At 36.8% G+C, this 17285-nt stretch overlaps 1 protein-coding gene across 1 annotated transcript in view; it reads right to left on the reverse strand.

Moving 5' to 3' along the window:
* Nucleotides 1–2419: 2419 nt before the first annotated feature.
* LOC127969346 (zinc finger protein 281) overlaps nt 2420–17285 on the reverse strand; it is a 144917-nt gene continuing 130051 nt past the window's right edge. Inside the window, exon 7 of the mRNA XM_052571223.1 lies at nt 2420–6218. Within this exon, the coding sequence (XP_052427183.1) occupies nt 4524–6218 (1695 nt within the window). The 3' untranslated portion in view covers nt 2420–4523. The remainder of the gene's footprint in view (nt 6219–17285) is intronic.

The raw sequence follows: 17285 nt of genomic DNA on the forward strand, positions 1-17285 counted from the left end.
CAATGTATTTTGTTTAAAGCACTATATAAATAAAGGTGATTGATTGATTGAAAATATATAAAACAACACTCCATTACCTTTGATCATGAGTCTAAACAAAGGATCAAGGAGGATGGAACTAGACCAGTGTAATTGAGATTACGCCTTTACCCGTGCATTGCACCACCAAAACCAGGGTAATCAAGAAAGCCACCATCATCATCATAATTGTTAACCTGCCGTGCCATAGGCCCACAATATCCTCAAAAGCAAAATCTTGCACCAGAACCGATCGAAAGGGGGAATATGTAAGATTATCCGTGAACAGTCAATTTCAGTAAAGAAACCAACACCGTCAAACCATCAGTGTGTCATAAAACACAGTCATGGTGCCAAGATGGCTAAAGGAGATGTCACCCCCTCATTGATGACCTAGTAAAGTTAATATAAAGATATAAAGAATATAATTTTAAGGCACACTGATTGAAATTTCTAATAAATGGTTTACTCAACTGGCCTGCCTGTAGATAAATAACAGAATTGACTTAGAATCACTTGTTAGTAATGGTTATACTGCTATAGTTGTTAATATATATAAATATATATATGGGGCTTTATTGGACCTAATAAATGATTCTTAAAGTTCATGAATTTCTTGAGCATTCTTCACAATCAATTAACTGAACTTACCAATTTTCCAAATTAACACACACAAAATTATGTATAATTAAGTAATTATAAAGTAAAGCCAAGTATTTTAGGCCAAGTAGTCAAAGGTTATGTCAGAATTACAAAACATTAACATGACAAATATTTAGCTTATAACAAAAAACAACAACCTTTTAAAACATAAGAGTAAGCCAATTTGCAGTTGTGATTTAAGAATCCAATAATACAGATGTCCATGTGTGTAGATGCAAAGAAAAACAACTTTTTTTGTTCAGTTAAATATTACATCCCATCCAAATTTCTCTATTTCAGCATTCAGCATTGGGGCAGCTGTGGGCTAATGGTTAGAGAGTTGGACTTGTAACCCGATGTTTGCAGGTTTGAGTCTCGGTGCTGGTATGAGTTGTAGGTGGGAGGGGCACTCTCTTCCACCCTCAATACCCATGGCTGAAGTGCCCTTGAGCAAGGCACTGAACCCCCAGTTACTCCCGGGGCACTGGATATATAGCTGCCAACTGCTCCAGGTGTGTTCACAGCTGTGAGTGCACTTGGATGGGTTAAGGCTACATGGATTACCTGTATTGCATTGAAAATACTTTACTTCTAGTTTAAAAGGTTATTGTTTGAAAGAGCTAAACAATGAATATGTAGTTTTATGTTACATTTTCTTATTTAGTCTATACTACTATGATAATGAGAGCTGAATAAGAAAGCCATTAAAGTGAATCCCACTAAATCTTGCTGTTAACTAAACCTTTCACTTAAGCACACAAGTAACTTAAGTCTGCTATGTAATGAAAAGCTAACATGTAATAAAACTGAGTACTCAAATTTTGACTAGAGTTCAAGTCAAAATATCAGTCAAGTCTGGTTTACTGGAAATTTAAATTGTCCTGTTGCTAAGTCACTGACTAAATTTATTTGAAGTTCAACCCATTCTTTACAGATGGCAAATAAAAAGCAAGTATATACAGCCATTCTCCATGGTATGTTTTGACTGATATACATGGACTACCTGGTTCCAAGCTGACTCAAACTCTGAAACTAAAGTTTTTTTTTTTTTTTTTTTTTTTTTTGCAACAATATAATGTCAAGAGAACTTTATAAAAGACTTAACAATTTTGAAGCCACCTGGTGGTACATTACAGATAATGATTTAGTTAAAAGACAAATAGGTATCCATTTTTGCAATTTAATGTTGATTTCCTTGCTAAATTAAATTCAGTAAACGAATAAGAGTATGTTAAGTATTTAATTAAAATTGTAGTACAAACTTTTGTTAGTTCTAAAACTATAGTAAATGGCAAAACAACTAAATTTTATACTAAAATGTTATGCACACTTTAATCAATTTAATTGTGCAAAATATTTATACAAATATTTTTAAAGTGTACTCTTCATAGCACTTTTTGCCACAATCATTTCTAATTGGCCATCAGTTCAGTCCTAATTTCTTGCTTTTGAGATGTCAAATTTGTCAATTTGTCCACGACTGATTTACAAGAAAAAAGCTACCTTTTACACAATGTAATGAAAGCTATTTTTAAATACTATTTTCTTTTACACACCACCCTTTCGGTAACATACCCATATATAAATCTATTTAAAAATACATTCTTATACACGTTCCAGGGAAATTGCATTTTTTTCACATACTGTCACAACCTCACCATCATTACTGAGAGTTGAGTAAACAGAGCGGGGGGTGGGGGGGGGTATATTATTTATATATTATATATTAATATCACCCCAAACCTGATCTGGACAAGTGTTAAAATAGGTTTGTTTTATAACAAAAGTTTTTTTATTGACCTACCTAATCATTTATAAAGTCATTTGACATGTACAGTCCTATGACAAAAATCTGACTGAAGTCGGGACAATATATGCTACAAACATTTGGTGCAATAGTGATCAGAGGAAAACCATATATATAAAAAAACAACAACAACTTCATATCATTCATCAGAAACAAAACGAAAACAAAAACATTTTTAGTGTTTTTGTACATTATTGTAAACAAAGTCTCTCTAGAAATCATATCAAAACACATGGCAAGTAAAAAAAACAAGGGGGAAAAATAGACAAATCATGAAAGTCTAAGTATTATTCTACAATGAAACACTGCTTGGCATCACTGCTTAACAGAAAAAAAAAATAATAAAAAAATTACATCCCGTATTCCAACAAATCAGCTTTATCTGTAAACATGGTTGGCATTATACGATTACACAATAAGCTGACACATACTACAGTATTTCTACTACATGAAACATGTCCCTGGATTTCTCATTTTTACAATGATATGAGGTATATTATGGTCAATTCAATTCTTTACGCCACTCTTTTTTCCTTTTTTTCATTCTATAAAAGTATGGAACGAGTTTGGAGTGCAGCATTCAGACTTTGTTCTTGAAACCATCACAGTAATAGCATTTTTCTGGGACAGGTTTCCATAAAAGGCAAGTGGCAAAAACAGGGCAAGATCACAGAAAGGCCTCACAGCAGACATAGTGTTTCTGCATGGGCCAAAAAACAGGAAGACAAAGCAGCCTACCACTCTTTCCAAGGGCATCAAAAATTGCACTGGGAAGAACACCTCGTCTCAACATTCACTGCTCATTCAATAAAAACACCACAGGATTAGGTCCATTCATTGGGCTCTTCTTCCTACAAAAATGTAAAAGGGAAGCTTGCAATTTTGTCAGGCATTAAATTCAAAGCTACACAATAAGAAGTAAAAGTCCAATTTTTGCTGCAAAAAAGAAAAAAAAAAGAAAAGTGGCATTCATGTTCATTAACAGTGTTTTTATTAATAAAAGGAACAAAATATCACCTATACCCCCAATGTATATTCAAAATGCCCTTTTGTTATGGCAGATTTGCAGTTCCCTCCTCCACTTTTAAAAATCACAGCTTTCATCGTCAAAAATAATAGTTTTATGTGTCCTGAATCTAAATTCTCGCTTTCAGTAGTTTATAAAAGTGCTTATTTGATTCCTTGAGAGATCAAAGTGATGTCAGCTGACAAAGAGTAAGTTTAAAGAAGGGGATAAGAATTACTGCTCACCCTGAGACAATAGTTATGTAGTTCCATGTAGCTACAGATAAATATATACATACACTTGTTTCTATCTGACTACTTAACTACAGTGAGTTTTGTGTGTTTTAAACATGGCCCTTAGGGATGAAAGTGTTTTCACACTGATATTAGAAGCACCATAAACTTTACAAAATGCACAAGAAGTGAAAAAGTCTCCAGTGTCATACAACTGAACACAAACCAACTTGGTTTGTCTATTTCTCAAAGGAATTTCAAAAAACAAGAATCTTCACTGTCATTTCAAAAGTACACAAGTAAAAAAAGAAAAAAAGGTTGCTAGAGCACCTTATTAAAAAAAAAAAAAAAAGTTACTGCTTTTTCCTGAGTAATGCTTTAGATCATTGTAACAGACAATACATATTTTTGCCACTGAATACTGGGCCACTCCCTGACATCTCTTATTATTGTAAATCATCTTTCATTTTTAACGTAAATTTACAATTGGACTATGAATGCTTAGACATACACAATAAAAAAATAATAATAATAATAATAAAAAATAATAATTATAAATCCTCTAACTTGGACATTCTAACACTGGACATTTCATTTAAATCTAGTTTTGTCGCCACTACGCTAATAATAATAAATAAAATAAAAAAGACTAAAATACATTAAAAAGAAGAATGTGAAAAATTGCATTTGAGGTCTTTAAGACCTTGTTAACAACATCTATAATGGCAGTGTATTAAAGTTTTAATTAGCAAGGAGAGGGAATCATCGGAGAAAGTCCTCAACCCACATAACAGGGTCAGGTGTGCTTCCTTAACCTTTACCTATAACTTTGGCTTGTGGGGGTTTTGGATCCTGAGCTAGCTGGCTCGTTAACATCTGCTAACAGATTAGTATACCCTGAGAATTCAGACACGGGAGTCCGCTGTATCCCGTGGTCGACTTCCACGACACCCACTTGTGACCCACCACCACAACCAAGTGGGGTTCGGCAACCAGACTTGAATTGAGACCCGAAGGCTTGGGCGAAAGTCTCTATCTGGTAGGTGGAACGCATGTCCACTTCCTTAGATGGCTCCAGGGCAGTGAGCTCAGAGTAGACAGAACCATTACACGAGCTGCCACCTGTGCCATTCCTGTTGTTTCTGTTGTTGACCGAAGAGCCAATGTTCTTGGACTGCTGGTCTTTCTGGCCACCATTGGTCAGCTCCTGAGTTGAAAGAGGGTATGGCGGTGGGTGCTGCTTCTCCAGCTGTTCGGTGAGCTCTTGAGACGGGGTAAGCTGCTGGTGAGGAGCAGGCTCAAGACTGCTGAGATGAAAGGCCTGTTGAGAGGATGGTGAGACATGGGAAGGCGATGGAGAACCTACCAGCATCCCAAAATGGGACTTGCTTAAGGATGTCGAAGAGGAAGGTGCAAGAAGGGAGGAAACAGGCTTTCCAAATCCACACTCCAGTGGTGAGGTGGTGTAGATGTTTTTGTCTGGGAAGTGTGTGCTAGCAGGGCTGCTGCTAGATGGCAACAAGCTTGGGTAGGGTCCAGATGGGCACAAAATAAAGTTGCTGCTATGGCTGGTTCTCTTCAGGGTCTGAAGCAAGAACTTAGAGTACTCGTTCATCACCCCATTCTTTTCCCCAGAGCCGGGAGATCCCTCATCCTGACCCAGTTCAGAGGTGCCGGAGGCTGGATGCAATTCCACGTGGTGTGAATCTTGCAGATCGAATGTCACATCATGGTGAGAGCCATCAGATTTGTGGCTATAGTGGTCTAGCAGGCTTTGTAGCACCTCATCTGGGATCCCCGATTTGTCATGCTTGTCAATGCTTACCAAAGGCAAGGTGTCAAGCAAAGCCAATGTAGGTTCTCCAATGGCACCCTGGATTACTGTCGGCTGAGAAAAGTGGACAGAGCTGAAGTCTGCTGCGCTGTTGGCAGCATGCAGATACCGTCTCTTTTTCAAAAACTGCATGGCATCATCATAATTGCTGCTATTACCTCCTTGTTTGGGTCCACTGGAGGTTTGGAGGAGGCCAAGATCGTCCATATTTCCAGCTCCAGACATGCTCATAGAGCTTGGCTTCTGCACATTGTTGGCCTCATCCATAGAAACCACATCCTTGTCATTTCCCTTGGGGCCGCCTTTTTTATAGACCAGCTTGGGTGTTCGTCCATGCTGGTTATCCATGCTTGTTTCATCAAGAGACCCTGAAGAAGATGCCCCAGATCCAATGGGGAAGTTCAAGGCATAGTCTTGAGGGCAGAGTCCTTGTGCCACCTCCACTCCTCCTCCCGCAGCCGCTCCTTTCTTTCTTCGTCGCTCTCCTCCATCATTGCTACTTTTGGACTTGCCCCTCTTGTGTGATGGGGCACTAGTGTTTCCCTGAGTGAGTAGGTAGCTGCCTTGACCCATGTCCCCATCATCTCTGAGGTCCAGCATCCCTGGGTCCAGACCTTTCTTTATGGCTTCTCCACAGGTTCTTTTGTGCTTCAGTAATCGATCAGTCCGTGAAAAATTCTATGGGGCAAATAAATAGTGTTACTGATGCTCATTTTGTCCACATTAATAAACTTGTTAAAGAATACATTGGGTGGTTCTCATTACAAAAATTGACGCTTCTTCATTTCCCCACTCTTCCGTCCTCCAGACACTGACTAAAATATATACAAAAGTATACAATTGTACACATTATTTTTAATGTAAGAGTGGGCACAGCCACTTTAACTTGCATGTGCAAGGATCCCTAGTGTCATCCACTTCCAGTCATTTTAGATACACAAATTTTAGATACACACATTTTCACCCGATCGGAAGCAAACCACTGCAGAAATATTCAAAATTATCTGGACACTGAACATCAATAATAATCCAAATTAAAGCTGCAAGCAGCATTTATCGGGGTTCAAGCTCATTAAGGCCTCTGAGGTGGTCTTGGCCAACCTGGATGTATGGATGACAGTTAAACACATCCAAAATGGAGAACAGGCTAACAGATAGACACACACACACACACTGAAAGTAAATTATTAGACTAATATATTAATACTCTAAGCATATGCACACACACACACACACACAAAGACACACATATACATGCACACACATTTTGTTGCAGATATAAATATTTGAAATAAGTGATAGGTGACAAACTTATTGCAAGTCTTCTCTTTTTAAGAGTTTAGATGTCATTTTCAGGTAATCATAATGTGGCAAAATTGTAATAACTGATATAGCTGTATGAACAAAATGGAAAACATTGACTCAATGAGATTTAAAATGTTATAATTCATGAAACCTTTCAACAGTACTGTTTAACTTTGCTGAATGAGCCCATTAGTGGTCTTCCGCTGCCATCTAGTGGTTATAAATTGCATTTACTCAAACAACACTGTTTTTAAACATAACTGTTATAGTGTTATTTTCTTTTTTGCCCAATCTCTCTTAAATTTTGCATGCTTGTTTAGAATGAAATTATGCATTATTTTACATAGTTTTGATAATTTGTGGGCTTTCTGTTTGTATTAATAGGCTTTTGTGTACACAATGAAAAGAACATATTATAAAATTACTGATTTATAGTTGTCCAAATGCAATTGTTCAACATGTTTTTGATAATTATTGACCTTCAGAGTCTAGAGAATGGTACTTCAGTGGTTTTATTGATTTTCAGCTTAAAGCCTTGGACAAGTTTGCCAAAGTAACTTTTTAAAATAATCTTGAATATTTAATTAACAGCTTTATTGACAACATTGGTCCCACAGGCAAAGTTGTTCAGAATGAGGTGATCTATCATATGATGAGAAGATCTAGTGTTTGTGTGACTAAATGAGCATTTTCAAACAATTTGAGGCCATTTACCAAAAGTAGAAAAAGTAGGTTTCGGATATAGCTCGATTTTGCGAGAAAACGGTGCGTCGTAGACCCCAAAAAGGCGCCGTACACTTTTGTTTGGGCTAACCCAAGGATTGCAACGATGCCATGTTTTTGAGTCTATGGCTAACGGTTTACGATTTACGGCCCAAAATGTCAAAAAAATTTGTTTTTTGCGCTGTAGCGCCCCCGTTAGGCCGATTGGCCTGAGACTTTGATAAGTTCTCCCCAAATTGAGCTCTACAATCTGTCCAAATTTCAGCTCTCTAGGCCTTATGGTTTGGGCTGCACGTTCAGTTTTAGGGCAGAATAATAATAATAATAATAAAAATCCTAACAATTACAATAGGGTTTCAGCACTGCGTGCTTGAACCCCTAATAATAATAATAATAATAATAATAATAAAAATCCTAACAAAAACAATAGGGTTTCAGCACTGCGTGCTTGAACCCCTAATAATAATAATAATAATTAATAATAATAAAAATCCTAACAAAAACAATAGGGTTTCAGCACTGCGTGCTTGAACCCCTAATAATAGTAATAATAATAATAATAAAAATCCTAACAAAAACAATAGGGTTTCAGCACTGCGTGCTTGAACCCTTAATAATAATAATAATAAAAATCCTAACAAATATAATAGGGTTTCAGCACTGCGTGCTTGAACCTCTAATAATAATAATAAAAATCCTAACAAAAACAATAGGGTTTCAGCACTGCGTGCTTGAACCCCTAATAATAATAATAATAATAATAATAATAAAAATCCTAACAAAAACAATAGGGTTTCAGCACTGTGTGCTTGAACCCCTAATAATAATAATAATAATAATAATAATAAAAATCCTAACAAATATAATAGGGTTTCAGCACTGCGTGCTTGAACCTCTAATAATAATAATAATAATAAAAATCCTAACAATTACAATAGGGTTTCAGCACTGCGTGCTTAAACCCCTAAATATAGCTGCAAGCAGCAATAACGGGGCCAAGCACTACAGAAGCAAGCTTCAGACGAACGGCAGGAATGGGTAATTAAGACAGTTTTAAGATTATTTTAGGCAAAATGGCTTGAAAACAAAAAACACAACAACTAGTAATAGGATTTATTGGCTTATCACGTGTAACCAATAGGTGGCGCTGTTACCAAATTAGTTTGGAATGGTCAGTGTGAGGTGACGATGACGCATGCAAAGTTTGGTGCAAATATGTCAAAGCTTTGCAGAGATACAGCCTCAAATGCATTTTGGCACCCTTCCAGCAGCTTCGTTGATGCGCTAAATGAGAACCGTTTCGTATATCGACACGAAATCCATAACATTTTGCCAGCATTGTCTGAAGATGATCCATGTCAAATTTGGTTAACCCCTTTACATGCAAACATCGCAGACGCCCCCAGTTTATTATTGTTTCACTTTCACAGCACATTAAACATCACTGTCTTACTTCATCTGGACAAACTGTGCATCAATTGAAAGTTTAAAGACTCTAGCTTCGATTTTTGACCAATATTTTGATAAAACATTGTTGCAGTGACAGATATTTAGTGATTTATGTCAGGAGTGCAAAATAATAAATCTGTATTATGCCACATTTTGAATAGAAATTCACCACTCACTCATATTCGGTCACGTCAGCAGCGGTTTATTTGTGTTCACATAGACTCACTAAACAGCATCAATAAGGATTTATAGACCAAAGATGCATATCTGCGGAGATATATGGATATATTTACTGATGTTTACTTCATATTTCTTCAGACAGAATCGTCATTTCTATTCATTTTCCACGGATTTACGCGATCTGATGATAAACAGCCTCTCCCAGCGATCTGTGTGTGTGTTTGCTGTGCTGTCAGCTCGTGCTGTGTGTCACTCAGACTCCGATTGGGCCTTCCCAATGTCAATCTTACAGTGTCATAACCGGACACTGCCACATCATGTCACATGCTTCCTGCACACTTCCTGGTAGTTATCTGGCCAAAACAACACTGAAACACCTCTGTACACACGAAATATCCGAATAATAAACCTGCGATTACGATAGTAAAGCTTGATATGAGATTTTCTTTAGATCTGGGGCGTTTTTATAAAAAAAATCGAAAATGTACATCGGAAATGCTAACTTGTGCAGCTATGAAAATGGCTACAAATAACATATTTTTACAACAGTAAACGACCAAATTCCACCCCTGATCGCTAAAGGAAGTTATTATAAACACTCGATCGGGGTTTAAAGTGAGTTTTGAGTAAAAGTGTACTAATAATTTCATAAATTGTCTGATGTAGCTTGATGCTAACGTTAGCTCCAATGCTACTAATAGCAGGTGCTTTTCTTCATAATGCATTTTTGTCTCAATAATTCATGTAAGGTCGTAAGAAAATGATTTGTTGTATTTTTATAATAAGACTTTTGATAAATAAGTGCTAAATGCAAAGAGAGACCGAAGTGAGATCGCTGCTTTGTTGCTTTGTAAAGCCTGAAAAACCACAATAAAGGCTAATAAAGGTGGAATAAAAACAAAAGAATAATGATAAAAGAATAATGCGGATAATGTGTCATACCTGGCGGAGGTGTGAAAGACTCGTTTGGTGAGAACAATACAACAATGAATCGGGGAGTTTTGCAAAGCCAACACACATACAAAATACACAGGAGAGTTTACATGTGAGATCTTACAGGGATGACAAGTGCCATAAATCAATCTCATTAGCCTTCTCTAAAAAAACACATGACATGGCCTTAGAAAATATTTCATAAAACAGTTTTACAGTTTTACAGATTCGATTATGAAATTTTTTATGAAGATTTGGAAGACTTGTGGCCTTAGCTACACTGTGTTTTCAAACTCATTTCCTACATCAACAATTTTTAAAATACATTTAAAACATATGTTTTTCATTTTTATTTTTGTTTTTAAGTTTGAGCTTATATATCTATATTATCATAACAGTCTGAGTGATTCTGATTCCTGAACAGTAAACTTTAAAGTGTCAGCTTTGTGAACAAAGGTTGATTATGTATCTAGTCAGAAAGAATCATGAGCAGAAACCTTTTTATTCTGAGTATGTAATTTCGGTCTACATGCCAAAAAAGGGGGGTTACTAGTAATGGGTTAAAATCTGACAAACGGTCTAGGAGGAGTTCGAAAAAGTAGGTTTTCAACATTAATCAAAATGGCGGACAGGAAGTTCAGCCAAATAAGGAAAACTTTGTATCTATGTCATCGGCTTGACCCAAGGAATCTATTAAGACCAGCCTCATGTCAATAGCCAGATTTATTCAAAAGTTACTAGCCTTTATGTAAATTGAGTTATAACTGAATAACTGTAGGGCCAAGCACTACAGAAGCAAGCTTCAGACATACGGCAGGAATGAGCAATTAAGACAGTTTTAAGATTATTTTAGGCAAAATGGCTTGAAAACTAACACAACAACTAGTAATAGGATTTATTGGCTTATCACGTCTAACCAATAGGTGGCGCTGTTACCAAATTAGTTTGGAATGGTCAGTGTGAGGTGACGATGACAATGACAAAGTTTGGTGCAAATATGTCAAAGCTTTGCAGAGATACAGCCTCAAATGAATGTTGGCATCATTCCAGCAAATTTGTTGATGCGTTAAATGAGAACCGTTTCGTATATCGACATGAAATCCATAACATTTTGCCAGCATGGTCTGAAGATGATCCACGTCAAATTTGGTGAAAATCTGACTAACGGTCTAAAAATATTTTGAGTACCTTCAGGGGACGGTGTTGTTGGCACATTCTGAGTTTCGGAATATAACACCAATGCATTTGTTTAGTATAGCCTTTTATTTCACATAAGTTTATTTAAGTCAATGGGAATTTCATGTTTTGTTCTATTATAGCGCCGCCAAGAGGCTCAGTCCCACCATTTTTATGTGTCATCAGAGTGAGCCCATACATATGCGTGTCAATTTTGGTGAAAATATCTCAATTCACTTCAGAGTTATAGACATTTACATGAAAAAACACATAAAAATTGACTGACTCTTGACTTTGATTGAATATTACTACCCCTTACTATCAATATTTTTGCATTTGGGCATTGGTGTATAGCTATCGACCTATGTTTCCGAACATCTGACGGTGGTTTCGTCTCAATCAGACAAGCGGTTTCGAAGATATAGCCAAATGTTTTTTAAGCACTAAATCACAACGCTACACAAACTGTAAGGCTAAACCTAGCATGTTTGGTATCGTAGGACTCGGTAAGGTTTCAGGAGTCTAATTTGATGAGTCTCGTGAAAACACCCAAAGTTATAAGCATTTAAACAAAGATGATCACCACTAGGTGGCGCTGTTTCGAAACTTCTCACACTCCTTCAGGACATTGTGCTTATGACCCATACCAAGTTTCGTAACAATCCTTTGATGCGTTCTTAAAATACAGCATTTTAGCACAAAATTCAAAATGGCCGACAGTCAAAATGGCCGAAATGGTCAAATTGGATATTAGTCGACTCGGCATGTTGCCCTGAATCTAACAAGACCAATGTTATGATTTTTGGACAAACTGTTCAGAAGTTATAAGCAAAAATAGCAGTTTTTCATATCTCCAGACCAGTAGGTGGAGCTGCGCCCAAACACAGCATGTTGCCTCAGGTCATGCTTGTTATGACATGTACCAGGTTTGGTCTGAATACGATAAATCGTTGCAGAGATACAGCCTTACGACTGTTTTTGTAAGCGTTTTGTAAAATTTGTTTGAGCGTTTATCGAAAATGGTTTGACGAATCAACTTGATTTGCATAACTTTTGGTCAGCACTGCCTGAAGATGATCTGGTTCAATTTTCGTGTGAATCGGACAAACCGTCTAGGACGAGTTCGAAAAAGTAGGTTTTTCAAAAAATTCAAAATGGCGGCCATATTTATATGATGGAAAATGACGTCATAGGATGCAATCGAATTGGCATGAGCTCAGAAATCAGAGGAAAAAAGAATTTTGTTGATTGGCCTTACGGTTAAAAATTTATTAACAAAATTAAAGTGAAATTTTGGACAGTTGGTGGCGATAGAGGGAATGTCTTAGACATACCAAAATTGGTGTATTTAATGTTGGCACTGACCTCTATCAGAATGTCAAACCAAAACAACTTTCCCGCATTCGGTTCTATGGGCTGCCATAGACTCCCAGTCGGAAGAATAATAATAATAAATATAGCTGCAAGCAGCAATCACGGGGCCAAGCATTCCAGCGGCAACATCAGGAGCTAAGCATATGTAGCATCAGACCAAATGCAACAATGAATAATGAAATTAATAATTGCATGATTGTAATTGAAATGGCTGAAAATCGTTAATAAAAGTTCCACAGCGAGGAGCTAAGCATGGCATGGAGCATCAGACCAAATGCAACGAGTAAGAAAAGCAATTATTGGAAGAGTGTAATTGAAACAGCCAGTAAAACTCCAGTAAAATGATGCATTATCATTTTTGGAAAATAGGTGGCGCTGTAATCAAATCGCTTTGTTGTGTTCTGTGGGAGGTGACAGTGTTGTGGGCAATTTCTTTCAAAATACTTACAGACCTTTAGGGCAATGAGTCGAACATGCCCACCGAGTTTCGTTCCGATCGACTTCCATTAACCTTGTCAAATAGGTGCTTAAAGTTGTTTGGCCAATGGCGGCCATGTTTTTTAAGATAAGTGAAATTCCTCATAGAGCACTTGTGCCACATTGGGCCATATCAATTTTCAAGTTGATTGGATCAACGGTTGCTTAGTTATAGCCATTAGATTTTTTTTCATCCTGTAGCGCCACCAAGTGGCAGATATGGAAAAAAAATAATAATTTGACTAAAGTTTTTGTTCATGCATATGAGTTCTGAGTTTGGTGAAGATATCTCATTTTGTTCCCGAGTTATAGCCTTTTTCGTAAAATTGGTCCACGAATTTGAATGTTTTGGGTCACCTGGTTTTTTGTTCAGTCTTGATCAAACCACTGCAATAATATTCTCTGGACTCTCTAGATCAATAATTTTCAAAAATATGTTGCATTTTGTCCTTTGGTAAGCTATAAGAGGTCATTTAGGAAAGGGCCGTGGCCACATGTAACCTAAAGCCTATAAAACTGAAACAAAAACTCAAAACTTTATGAAACTTGGTTATAACATGTGAAAGATGACCCACCAAGCATGCAAAGTTTCATTAAGATCAGAAAATAGCTGGTGCTATAACAGTTAAAATGGCCTAAAAAACAAAAGATTTCTGTTGTGAATGGCATTAAACTGCAAAAAAAAAAAAAGGGGTAATATAATCACACATGCATTAGATCTGTATTTTTTCTAAACAATCATGCAAAATTTAACAGAGATTAGGTAAAAAAGAACACTGTAATATTTATAAAGCTTCAAAACCCAGTGTTGAATAAAAAATTGCAATTATAACCACTAGATGTCACCGGAAGACCACTAATGAGCTCACTAAAGACTAAAACATTACAGTTTATGGGCTTGTTGAGGGATTCATCTAGAAAAAATGTATATTACTATTATTTAATATTACTGTTCAAGCATTTCAGATCACATTGAGTCAAAGTTTACCAATTTATTCATACAGATATATCTAATGTTTATAATTATGCCAGATTATGATTGCAATGAAACCTGAAAAATGACATAGAAGCCCATAAAAACAGAAGACTTGCAATAGGTTTTATCACCCATCATTTATTTTAATTATCTATATATATAACAAAATGTGTGCATCTGTGTGTGGGTTTAAGCATGCTTATTGAGTATTAATATACTAGTTTAAACATTTCATGTTTGTGTGTGTCTGTAATTCTGTTCTATTCTTTTACTGTCAGCCATATCTAGGTTATTTAAAATCAGTGCAGTACTATTATCTAGACTGTGAAATTATACATAAATTGCGTATGCTTCTTTGGAATGAAATTAAGACAACATATAACAGTTATAAAGGTTAAAGAGACAGTGTTGTATGATAAATTGCATTTACGACCACTAGATGTCACTGGAAGACCACTAATGGGCTTTGCAGAGATATAGCCTCAGACTCATTTTGTGAAGATGCCTGACATCTGAAGCAGCGCTGTACAAAAACGGTTTCGTCTATTGACACGAAATCCATAACTTTTTGTCAGCACGGTCTGAAGATGATCTGATTCAATTTTGGTGAAAATCAGACAAACGGTTGAGGATGAGTTTAAAAAAAAAGGTTTTCAACATGAATCAAAATGGCGGACAGGAAGTTTTGCTTAATATGACATAATTGGTATGTATGTTGTCGGCATGTCCCAAGGAACATTTTGAGACATGTTTCATGATAATAGGCTAATGCAATCAAAAGTTATTAGCATTATTGGAAATGTAATAATTAGCGGTTATTGATTGGTTTATTACTCTTGACCAATAGGTGGCGCTGTGACCAAAATGATGTGGCGTGGTCAATGTTATGTGACAATGTCACATATTAAGTTTTGTGTAAATATCTCCAACCTTTGCAGAGATACAGCCTCAGATGCAGTTTGGCATCATTCCAGCAAATTCGTTGGTACGCTAATTGAAAACGGTTACGTGTATCGACACAAATTCCATAACTTTTTGCCAGCATGGTCTGAAGATGATCCAAATCAAATTTGGTGAAAATCTGAGCAACGGTCTAGGAGGAGTTCGAAAAAGTAGGTTTTCAACATGAATCAAAATGGCGGACAGGAAATTTTGCCAAAATTGACAAATGGGGTATCGGTGTTCTCGGCATGACCCAAGGAATCTATCAACATCAGCTTTGTTACAATAGGCTAATGTATGCAAAAGTTATTAGCATTTTTCGAAAAAATCGTTATAACTATTGACCACAAGGTGGCGCTGCCCCCAATTTTTTTGTGTACATTCAGGGCATGGAGCCGGACATTTTTGTAATTATTTGCGAAACGATACGGAACTTCATTCTTAAGATACAGCAATTTACAACTAAATCCAAAATGGCCGACGCCCAAAATGGCCGAATTGGGAAAATTCGGTATCATTCGACTCGGAATGATGCACTGAATCTAAAGACACCACTTTTGTGATTTTTGGCAAAACCGTTCAGAAGTTGTGAGCAAAAACATGCATTTTTCATATCTCCTGACCACTAGGGGGCACAGCGCCGAAACACTGCAGGTAGTCCCAGGGAATGGTTGTTATAAGACCCACCAAGATTGGTCTCAATAGGCCAAACCGTTGCGGAGATATAGCCTCACGTTCACGTTTGCGTGCTTTTCGAAGAATTCGTTCATGAGCTATTCGGAAACGGTTTGAGAAATCAACTTGAATTCCATAACTTTTTGCCAGCATGGTCTCAAGATTATCTGATTCAATTTTCGTGACAATCGGTGCAACGGCCTAGGACGAGTTCGAAAAAGTAGGTTTTACGAACAATTGACGATAGCGAAAAAACTAAGCCTTGCGATTTTTGAATTTCGGTGTCCATTCGACTCGGCATGAGCCAAGGAATCACAGGAAAAAAGAATTTTCATTTTGTGGCTTACGGTTCAAGAGTTATTAGCATCAAGTTTTTGAAAGTTTAGACAATTGGTGGCGCTAGAGAGTTTGAGTTAGAGACTTCAAATTTGCTACGGTTAATGTTCAGACAGTCCTCTATTAGTGTGCCAAATTATACAACTTTCCCGCAATCGGTTCTATGGGCTACCATAGACTTGGGGTGGAAGAAGAAGAATAATAAATATAGCTGCAAGCAGCAATCACGGGGCCAAGCATTCCAGCGGCAACATCAGGAGCTAAGCATATGTAGCATCAGACCAAATGCAACGATGAATAATGAAATTAATAATTGCATGATTGTAATTGAAATGGCTGAAAATCGTTAATAAAAGTTCCACAGCGAGGAGCTAAGCATGGCATGGAGCGTCAGACCAAATGCAACGAGTAAGAAAAGCAATTATTGGAAGAGTGTAATTGAAACAGCCAGTAAAACTCCAGTAAAATGATGCATTATCATTTTTGGAAAATAGGTGGCGCTGTAATCAAATCGCTTTGTTGTGTTCTGTGGGAGGTGACAATGTTGTGGGCAATTTCTTTCAAAATACTTACAGACCTTTAGGGCAACGAGTCGTACATGCCCACCGAGTTTCGTTCCGATCGACTTCCATTAACCTTGTCAAATAGGTGCTTAAAGTTGTTTGGCCCATGGCGGCCATGTTTTTTAAGATAAGTGAAATTCCTCATAGAGCACTTGTGCCACATTGGGCCATATCAATTTTCAAGTTGATTGGATCAACGGTTGCTTAGTTATAGCCATTTGATTTTTTTTCATCCTGTAGCGCCACCAAGTGGCAGATATGGAAAAAAAATAATAATTTGACTAAAGTTTTTGTTCATGCATATGAGTTCTGAGTTTGGTGAAGATATCTCATTTTGTTCCCGAGTTATAGCCTTTTTCGTAAAATTGGTCCACGAATTTGAATGTTTTGGGTCACCTGGTTTTTTGTTCAGTCTTGATCAAACCACTGCAATAATATTCTCTGGACTCTCTAGATCAATAATTTTCAAAAATATGTTGCATTTTGTCCTTTGGTTAGCTATAAGAGGTCATTTAGGAAAGGGCCGTGGCCACATGTAACCTAAAGCCTATAAAACTGAAACAAAAACTCAAAACTTTATGAAACTTGGTTATAACATGTGAAAGATGACCCACCAAGCATGCAAAGTTTCATTGA

Source organism: Carassius gibelio, chromosome B12, assembly GCF_023724105.1.
Source record: "Carassius gibelio isolate Cgi1373 ecotype wild population from Czech Republic chromosome B12, carGib1.2-hapl.c, whole genome shotgun sequence".
NCBI classification, from domain to species: Eukaryota; Metazoa; Chordata; class Actinopteri; order Cypriniformes; family Cyprinidae; genus Carassius; species Carassius gibelio.